Source organism: Dreissena polymorpha, chromosome 4, assembly GCF_020536995.1.
Source record: "Dreissena polymorpha isolate Duluth1 chromosome 4, UMN_Dpol_1.0, whole genome shotgun sequence".
Lineage (NCBI taxonomy): Eukaryota > Metazoa > Mollusca > Bivalvia > Myida > Dreissenidae > Dreissena > Dreissena polymorpha.
Window position 1 is genome coordinate 66,847,906 of NC_068358.1, and position 10,772 is coordinate 66,858,677.

A 10,772-nucleotide genomic window follows, 5' to 3' on the forward strand; every position below is an offset into this window, starting at 1 on the left:
CGACATTTAAAGTTATGGTAGCCAGAACTAGGTCGTCAATGGTGTACATGTATGTTGACATCGACAGCATTTTGTCAGGAGCAATCGCCGCCATATTGGATTTTGATCATTTTCTTTCGAAAATAAAATGAATCATAGTAAAGTAAAATCTTCTTTTCGCGGTCGTAATGTGTTAAAATTCGCATACTGCGTTAAATTGAATGTAGGCATATGGTGATATTTTTACTTGTTTTACAGTTTGTTTGTGAATTTTTTAAAGACTATTTTGCGTACCATAACAAATACATGTATATCACTACGCATGGTTACATTTGTTAGATTTTAAGCGCTTTTATGACTGAATTAAAATTATTGTTAAGGTTATTAGATCTATTTATGTTAAATGTCACGTTAATAAATCAAATGGGATAAATAGAATACTAGGATTAGCGTTGAATACAGAGAAGTGTATGTTGCTCGGCTCGAACACCGAAAGCGCTCGCCAAGGCTCGCGCTTCCGGCGTTCTAAGCCTCGCAACATAAACTTCTCTGTATTCAACACTAACCTAGTATTCTCTATATAGTTATTGACATCATTAACTGCACCTTTTTTATGCAAAGGGATAATGACCCCTTCAGTCCATTTATCGGGGAAAAAGCCCGATACAAAAATACCGTTAAATACATCACATAAATGGGCAGACAAAATATCACTGCATTCAAGAAAATATTCATTTAAAATACAATCGCTACCCGATGATTTATTACGCGTTAAATGTTTTATTGCATTCTTAACTTCTTCAATTGATATAGGTACGTCAAGTTCAGGAAATGCAGAATTTTCTAAGTTAAAATCATTATTTAAACAAAATCTTCTGCTTCAGTATTGCAAAAATCCGACATATTGCTACTAAGGTTTTCAAAAAACTTTGTAAATTCTTCTAAAGATATTTTATTTTTATTCACGTTAGTTTTCGATTTGAAAAATCGCCAGAATTCCCTTGGTTTGTGTTTTCTTAAATTTTCAATATCCGACATTTTTTTCCTATAACAGCAGGCTTTCTTCTTACGAATTAAATCATTATAATGTTTTACTTGTACATAGGTGTTCTCTTTTTAGATCTGTTTTACAAGAGTTAAAAATACGTAGAGCTTCGTGATATAAATTTCGTGCAGTCATGCACTCGTTATCAAACCTTTCTGCGTTCCTTGTACAACTATCTACATTGAAACTAGGGTTTGTTTTATAAACACATGTTTTGGAAAATAACGGATCAGCAATACTGCGAATAGTTTCAGTAAATCTATTCAGCACGTTATTAATTGACGTTCTACATGAATAATCTACATTTTGTACAATGGTATTAAAAACAGGTAACAACGAAATAATTTGTGAGCGAAATTGCCCACGTAATGCATCGTCCCATTTATACTTGACATCAGTGAATGACTGGTAATCGGACGGGACATTATTACATAATAATGAAAAATTAACGGGGCGTGATCGCTAAATTCGTTAAAATCATGCACGGTAAAATCAGATATATTTGAAAAGCTGTATTCGGTTGCCAACAAATAATCAATTACAGACGTACCGTTATTGGAATAAAAAGTTTGCTTACAGCTATTGCCAACTCTACCATTAGCAATTCGTAAACAAGTAGATTTACAAAAATCCAGTAATTTTACTCCGTGACTATTTATCGAGCTATCAACTGAGGCCCTCACAGAGGTGTTATCTGGACAGTAATCGGCGTCATCATAGACAGTATTAATTATATCGTGTACAATGTAATCGAATTTATTGCCAACTCTACTATTGAGATCACCAACAACAAAGATTTTACCGAATTCAGAAAAATAAGTTATATCGTTTTCTAAAATTTCAAACAAATCTACATTAAAAGTGTTATAAACTGGAGACTCATGCCCCCATACATATGTTGCGCATATATAAAAATCTTCTGATATATTAAAAATAAGTGGTCAAGTTTCAACCAGATTATTGTATCGAAATGATTTTTTACAATTTTAATACCATCGGCTAATTCTTCTTTAATATATATAGCAATACCACCACTATTTCTACGCGCTTTTTTGTGTTGAAACTTTCTGAAGAAGTTAAAAGGCACATATCCATTTAAATTGACATCACTGGAACTATTAGCCCAAGATTCATACAAAAAACATACATCATGAGAACTTAAAATATTTACAAAATTGTGAGATGACTTCTTTACATCCGTAAGTCCGTTAACGTTCCACGACAGGATAGATATTTCAACACCGCCGTGCTCCTACGCGCGCACCGGGGTGCCGTCAATGTAAAGCGTGTCGTAGGCCAGGTACGCCCGCTTACCCAGCCGCCTCGCCTCCTTCATTTTCGGCACTAGTTGACGCCTTTTCATCATGACTTCAGGAGGGAATTGTTCGAACACCCGGAACGCCGTGCCATCAAGCTCCTTCCACCTTTTTCTCACCATTTCTCTGTCCTTAAAGAACGAAAACTTAGCAACAATGTTTCTTATCTTGCCATGTGTCGGCGATCCCGGAGACCGGTGAACACGTTCGAATCTAATAGAGGTAGCTACTTCCTGTGAAAGCTTGAAGGCGCTCACCAAATGCTGGCGTAACTTGACCTCCGTCATCTCCGGCGTCTCCATAACGTTTCCGGTTGCCTCTGGTATTGACGTGAAGATAAGGTTGTTTCGCATAGACTGCGATTGAAGGTAGCTTACGTCCTCCCGAAGGGTATCACGGTCCTTTACTAGCACCTGGACCCTCTCTGTGAGCTCTGCAGCATGGATATCTGCCCCATCTACCTTAACTTCCAGGCGTGATACACGCTCCTCCACCTTTTTAGCCCTCTCCTCATGAACCACCCACAGCTGCTTCATCTCCTTCTCGAAACTCTCCATCCGCTTCTCGATCGAGTCCATCACACTCATCTTTGCCTCTAAACACTGTAAACGAGATGAGACGGACTTCAGAAGAAGCATCACATCACGAATACTGGGCTCCGCACTGCTGTCTGCCATGTTGTTATCGATACCACTTCCGGTTTCACTGATACCACTTGTACCACTGGTACTTCCACTACTTCCACAACCGCTAGAACTAACAAACACACTATTTTCTAAAGCGTCTACACCAAACAACACTGAGTTCACCTTATTTAGAATATCGCTAACTGACACGTCGCCTTTATCAGAGTCCGAGGACGGGCCTCCTTGCTTACGCACCTTGACAGCATTCGGATCATTGTTATTGTCACTACTGTTTCTTTGTTTTCTTTTATTGCTTTTCGATCTTGGCATTGTCCAACATACTATTCCGATGTAAATCACATGTGCACATATAATCCAATTAATTTCCAATCAAAATAATAACCTAAAACACTGTTAAATGCTAAAATGTATTAATTTCTCTCCCGCTAAAAACCTGCGACCGCTCACACCTACATCACGTGCATCACATCCAACGGTGATAAAGGTCGCTGCACTGTGTATTGATCAGCGCTGATAAAGGTCGCTGCACGGTGTATTGATCAGCGCTGATAAAGATGCACTGTGTATTGATCAGCGCTGATAAAGGTCGGTGCACGGTGTATTGATCAGCGCTGATAAAGGTCGCTGCACGGTGTATTGATCAACGCTGATAAAGGTCGCTGCACTGTGTATTGATCAGCGCTGATAAAGGCCGCTGCACTGTGATCACTGCGGAATTGCACTACCCAGGGATAAAAAATAGTGGAATGCCATTCTCCAATTACTATGATATACCATGTTATAAATTAACGCATAACAGTAACTTGAAACTGTCACAAAGTGCATCTAAGCAAATAGATTGGTGTCAGCTACATGTTTTTGTTCTTTTTTCGTAGTTTCAAAGCTGCATTATTTACGGTTGAAACTAGGTCTGTTCTTTCCAATTGCGGATGTGTTGCACTGAAAGTGAAGGTTATGAAACGTTTATCTGGTATATACAACGTCCGATGTATAAAAAGACATGTCCTTCGTCAATTAAGCAATTTTTTATTCATGCGTTTTATAAGATTTTAATGTCTGACCCAACATGCACGATACAGTGCTGTGCTAGGAATTCATTTGTTGTTACTACACGTACTGATACGTCTTTAGTATCGCATTTCCCAATGCAATGTTTTGCAGTATTTCTGTCGGAAAAACTTAATGGCTTACCATAGTTCGATTTCACATTTTCCATCCTCCCCGTAACTATAGTCACCTCGCGCGCCACTGTCCCATCGGACCTACAAAATACGTTTATATTCTCCCTATTTATGCTGTTATTTTATTTTTCGTTTCAAATTATTATGGTTGGATGCATTGCATTTTCGAACTAGAAAGCAAAGGCCTTTGTTGCATGTACGTAACTACAATATTTCCTAAAGGGAGGCCACATTCTCTATGATGACAGAGTGCAATAGTGTATATTCGCGAATGGGATTTTATGTTATTTACACGGACAATCAGAAAGATTATTGCATGTTTTGAAGAAAAAATCACTATCATATATTGCCGGTTGACATTTGGTCGTGAACAATTATCTGTTACAGTTGTTACTAGTATGACAATAATGAATGATGTAAATTGTTAATAAACAGACGCGAGAAGAAATAATAGCGTAAGATACAACGTAAAGGTAAGATGAAATATGTATATATAACTTTCCGTCAAACAGTTTAACATACATGAGCCTTTGGTGGTTGTACACGTATAACTACACCCTTGTTCCACTCATGGATCTTTTGAAACTTGCCATCTTTGCCTACAACAAGCAGCTATTTTAAAAAGATACCAGTAAACAGCAATCGTAAAAATTATAATGTACAATAGTAAATTGTGTATGTGATAGCATTTGCAGTTAATGCCGTCATTACTAATAAAGTAATAATGCTTAACTAATAAAAACATATTTCTTATAAGATCCCACCTGGTTTCACCCAACAACCTACGGCGATTTTCTCTCCTGGTTTCAACGTCCGAGGTTCGTCGTAGACCAACACTTCATAACCACCACCTCCGTAATGGTACACGTTGGTGTTATCATCTGCGTCCCATGTCACCCATATTAGGGAATCTAAACAAAATTATATTTGGAAATGTATCTTATTTGTTTCTTAAAGACAAATTGTATTATTGTTATAACATTTTATTCACACTCAGGAAAATCAATCGAAGTATGACTTTAATATACATAAAATGATATTCAACTTAATAACTAAGTCTTCTAAGTGACCTTTCGTAAAGATTTAAGTGGTTGCTGGTTTAGTATAACCACATAATTATGAACGTTGTTTAACAATTTCAATAGGTATCTACACTTTAACCTAGTTAACATCATTACTAACTGAAATTTACAAAAGACGTTAATATTATCATCACCTTCCTCGTCATGTCCCACAACTGTGCCAGGCTCACCGTGATCTTGATTTTTCGAGTGCCAGTCCGGGCCTCTCCGAACGCGGGAACCAATCTGGGGAAATATTTTGCTGGCACTTTCCTTGTACATATTCTCCGGGTCTACTTGCCGAGTTCGAAGTCTAAGGTTTAACGATTCAACACGAATCTCAAGCATGTCATCCTAGAAAACCAATGTCTGCATTAAAATATCTTAGAGCTGCATATAAATCGTGTAGGACAACGCTTATAAACGGATTTGAAATTGTTTTATCTGTTAATGTCGCACTTTCTCGAAACACATCTATTTTGCATAAGTGTTCTATAATTTATCAACGGATTTAAACAAAAAGTAAGTGAGAAAAAAATCAATAAATTTCACATGCCCCCCTTTGACAATGTAGCACGTTTAACCCGAACCTAGCCCGTTAGTCTCAGCACGTCATAGGGACGTTCGGTAACATGGAATTCGAGAGACAAGACCACACGTCTTGCGTTAGAAATGTAATTGAATGTATGTCGTGTGTAAGGCAATGATCTGAGCACGGTTTACAACAATGCACGTGTTTAATTCTATGTAACATATCTGGGTATTGAAGTTCTTATAGTTTCGTTTTAGATTAGTGTATTATCTTTTTGGTTAGAGTAATGGTCGGATCCGGGATTTTCCATAAAAATTTAGAAATCCTGGCAATCTTTATTTTAAAGATTTATTTCTTTTGAACCCAATTCACAAACATCATTGCGTGTTCGTTTCACAGTCGAAAAGAAAACGTACGCGCGCTTTTGTATGAACTATGTGAACCACTTAAACCATGATTGTCCCAACGGTCGATACAGTAAGATAATATTATTATGTTTGGCAGCTTTCAAATAGTCGTTTGTGTTATTCGCGATGTAATATGGTAAGTAATAAGATATACAATATTGTGGTATGCAATAGAAGTTGATCTACGCAATTGTGAACGTATTGACTGTTTTTCAACTTGTTTTCTCTTTTTTACACCCCATAGATGAAGGTAGTTATTTCGTATGTATCGTATAGACTCTCGGCTGTGTATAAATATTATATGCTTTCTTTAAATGACTTTTTGCTTAGCTGAGTGAGGTCATTTTTTACATTGAAGTATATCGATATCGAAATTCAATTATATCGCTAAGAGTAACGACATCAACAATTTACACCAATAATATGTGTGAAGTGAGGACATTCATGGCGCAAATATTTGTAATTTAATACCAGATCTTCCGACGAGAACATGCCGTCATATATTGGTGTTAATACAAGTAAATCTGTTTTAACCTACAAAGTAAACAATTTAAGCGTAAATGATATAAGTAATGGCTAGAACGTTTTAAAAGTTAGTATATAGAATATACTATGTAGTACAGCATTTATGATATTATCTTAACAATGTAAAATAACTAAATAATATAGAACAAAACCAAAAAAGTTACAGCAAATTCAACATATAATATATATCGTTCGCAAGAGGTAACCGTTTTCCGACATACATAAATATACAAAGCTTTGCTTTCATTACCCACAAATAACAACAAAACAAAGTCGATTATAACGCATAGACTGTCAATATGTTACAAATGATCCGCACATCATATAATTCTGTTGATATAAACGTTATTTCACAGTTCCACCAGATCGGTTCAACAAACACAATTGTGCTTACAGAGAGATAATGCCGCCGTGCAAGTCGACGTCCTTCTGTGTGATTGTACAATCTCCTGCCAGCCGGCTTTATAACGTTTACAAACTCCTGTAATTATTTTGGATTGTAAATAAAATGTTCATGTACATGTAGGAATACAAATGATTTTCAATATGATAATGCGCCTAACGAAACAAGGTCATCAGATTAGAAAAATAGATTATGCGAATAAATGGCAAAGGCATTATAAACAGAAGAAGTAAGTCATGCAAATTGTAATTTTATAGTAACGACAAGGATATTACATTATACGTTTATGACAAGCTGAATCAAAGCAGTAGTATAATACATTTTTAACAGCAAATTCACACACAAGAATATATCCTTAATATTAGTTGCAATAGAGCAGATATTTACTCTTAAGATACACATATGATAAACATAGTTTATGAAAATCACGTGTTCACTATAAGTAGTGACCAAATTCGCTACTTTGAGACAAATCTTGACCTGCTAGCGAATAGGACTGGATTTGGATAATGGGCTGAATTTAAAATATCTCGATTCCAGAAAAACATTCACAAACTAAATATATATTCATACTTGCGAATTCAATCTCGAAAGTATGATTTTCTTTAGTTATTTAGTTACCTGATCATAGTCTCCCACAGGCACAACAAACACTGTCATTCCCCTTCGATCTAGGTCCCCCAATGCTGACATGACGTTGGCTAACGTCTAAAACGTTAACGTAGGCGATGCCATGAAAATAAGGCTATTTTAAGGGTCGTCTTTATAATTTAAAAGAAATATCCCTAGCATAGCAAACGGTACAGTATTTTGTCCTGGTTACAAGTAACATAATATGCATGTAAAATACAATCAGTAATTCAAAACCTATAGATTTAATGAGGTAAAACACAACGCATAAACTGTCAACTAAATTACAAGCATATTATAACATCATGAAAAAATGCTTTTGTGGCTAAGATACACATATACTTAAATATATTTAAATACTAATGCTATACATTATTGCTCTAGTTCGATAAAATGCACTATGATTGCAATCCAAAATTATACAATTATAACAGCCATATCAATAAACAACAAATAATGTTTCACTACCTCGTCAGTCTTTTCCCAATCTGGCACATCGGGTCCCTGGGTCAGCAATGTCTCGGTTGGTCGATAGTCGGAAAGGATGATAATTTTTGGAAGAATGGTAACTCCGTTACTAGTGAACCTTGCCTCTGTATAATCGTTAGACGTAAAGTATATATTGCAATACAATCTATCAAGAACCTTCATATGGATAGACGTATTGTAGTTATTTAAGCACACTATTTATGAAAATTTGAAACGCTTTCCAAAACGTAGGATTATATATATATAACGTGTGCAGGTACCAACATAATGCAACTGGCTTGGAAAGACATCATGATCTTGGGAATAAAGATCAAGTAAGTTTCCGTTCTTTTGAGTTTGGGTTTGTTTGCTTTGTAAGTGTTGTGGCACACATCTATTTAACATTTTAAGCATATACACTGAATATTAATGTACATTACAGCAACGAAAACAACAACAAACTTTTGCATGACATCGCTCCTGCTAAACCCATCCATAATCCTCCATACAACGGACTTGGACCACCCGGCGTCAACGATCTGCATCGAACAATCAAAGTAATTAATGTCGCGTAAATACGATTTGTAGAAAATGACGAAAGTAATTTGTAAGTACACATTTTAACATTCTAGAACTGTACGAGCACAGGAACCAGTAAATCGTTAAAACATATTGATATTTTTTTTCAAGCAATTGTATTTTACTAATATTAAAGCTAAGCAGTCAAACATTTTACCAACGATTTTCTTGAACTGAATCATAATTTGACGACAGCAGCATTTGTAACCTAGTCTCGTGTCCAAACGTTGCAACGGCGACATATTCATCTTTCAGTTGCTCATCTCCAATAGATCTTATTTCGTTTAAACCTATTTTTAAAAAAATATTAAAGGCTGACTTCATGACAAAACAAAAGCATAAGTAGACGTATACCTGTGTTAGACTGTTAGCATGAAGTTACGACATTAACATATTTAACATTAATATGTGTGCATAATTTAAGCATTTAAAAACGTTCAAAATACAGTTTTTCTTTAAATAATTGATTTTTAATATCGAGTGTGCACACTGTAACATACAGGCACCTAATACATAAGTGGGAAAACATATTTTCCAGTTATAAAAATGAGGTGGTAATTCATTTAAATTCTGGCGTCTCCATGACGCTTAATAGGACGAAATATTTGATGATTATTTTCCGTACGATAAAGCATTTAAAGTTCTCCTGTTTACCAACAACGCTGACAAAAATCAAAAGCATTTGCAAACAGACTAGAACAATAAACCCCGTAAAACGTGGACAACAAATAACTTGCAAAACACTTTAAATGTAGGTTTTAATAAAAAACAACAACATCTGTCTGACTTAAACCATGCAGTAATCAAATGTTTTTGATCATCTTGCGATGTAAAATTAGTCTAATGATTGATAAAAACCTTTAAACAAACTGTACAACAATCACCATCAATCAGCCATCAAAAGCACCATTTGATTCAATCTAACTATTCTACGATACCATTGTTAAAGATTTATTTATAGCACTGCTCCATATTATAAAACATAAATAACTATTTTAATGCAAATGACAAGACTGAAACCTTCAAGAAAGTCATTGACAAATGTTTTGGTTTGTTTCCACGCCTCTCCTGTCGCCATGCTCTCTGATATGTCCAGTAACAGCACCGTCACAATGCATTCAATATCACCCGTTGTCTGTAGAGCTGGTAAAAAGTAAAGTGATGGACAGGAAGGTCCTAGATTGCTCACCAGTCCTTTTAAAAGGTTTTGTTGTAAAGAAAGTATATATAAATCATATACCCCTTGCATATCCAGCTTTTCACTCGGAACTATTTGAACAAACTTAGGAGGGGACCAGTTTATGATTTTGCCATCAACCAGACTATTGTCAAGCAATATAAGTCCCCTACCGGCTCCACCATGTCAGAAATTCCAGATTTTTTTAAATATATATTTGTTGCGATAGCATCCATTTTTTTTTAGGAACAAAATGAAATGACATGCATAATGTCCATATTGCCATCTATCCATGTTTCAAGTTTCATGAAAAAGTATTAAGAACTTTAAAAGTTATTGCAGGATCCAGAAAAACCACCATTTTCAGCAGTATGTCTAGTCTATTTGGTTGCCATAGCAACAGAATTTTGACGTCGTCGAAACGAAATGAAATGACGTGCATAATGTCCATATTGCCATCTATCCATGTTTCAAGTTACATGAAAAAATATTAAAAACTTAAAAGTTATCGCAGGATCCAGAAAACCACCATTTTCAGCAGTATGTCTAGTCTTTTGTTGCCATAGCAAACAGAATTTTTGTTACGTCGGAACAAAATGAAATGACGTGCATAATGTCCATATTGCCATGTATCCAGTTTGTTCAAGTTTCAGAAAAAAATATTTAAGACCTTTAAAAGTTATCGCAGAGGATCCAGAAAAAAAAACCACCAATTTTCAGACACAGTATTTCTAGTCATATTTGTTGCCATAGCTACAGAATGTTTTACGTAGGAACGAATGAAATGACGTGATATGTCCATATTGCCATGTATCCATGTTC

General features: G+C 35.6%; 1 protein-coding gene across 1 annotated transcript; it reads right to left on the bottom strand.

The window, feature by feature from the left end:
- Positions 1–3,407: 3,407 nt before the first annotated feature.
- On the bottom strand, positions 3,408–8,723 carry LOC127879114 (uncharacterized). Its single transcript, XM_052425789.1, has 10 exons — positions 8,657–8,723; positions 8,195–8,319; positions 7,718–7,804; positions 7,088–7,174; positions 6,640–6,702; positions 5,385–5,583; positions 4,933–5,079; positions 4,691–4,767; positions 4,179–4,249; positions 3,408–3,926 (listed from the first exon to the last, which is right to left on the bottom strand). Exons 1-10 carry the CDS (start codon positions 8,685–8,687, stop codon positions 3,836–3,838), a joined length of 978 nt encoding a protein of 325 aa, XP_052281749.1. The 5' UTR covers positions 8,688–8,723; the 3' UTR covers positions 3,408–3,835.
- Between the last annotated feature and the right edge of the window lie 2,049 nt (positions 8,724–10,772).

Excerpts from the sequence above, each read along its gene's own strand:
- LOC127879114 (XM_052425789.1), bottom strand. The coding sequence starts at position 8,687 with ATGGGTTTAGCAGGAGCGATGTCATGCAAAA. Across the intron at positions 7,805-8,194 it reads ATTGGGAAAAGACTGACGAG|ACGTTAGCCAACGTCATGTC; the intron begins GTAGTGAAACAT and ends TTAACGTTTTAG. Across the intron at positions 4,250-4,690 it reads TACAACCACCAAAGGCTCAT|GTCCGATGGGACAGTGGCGC; the intron begins GTATGTTAAACT and ends CGTATTTTGTAG.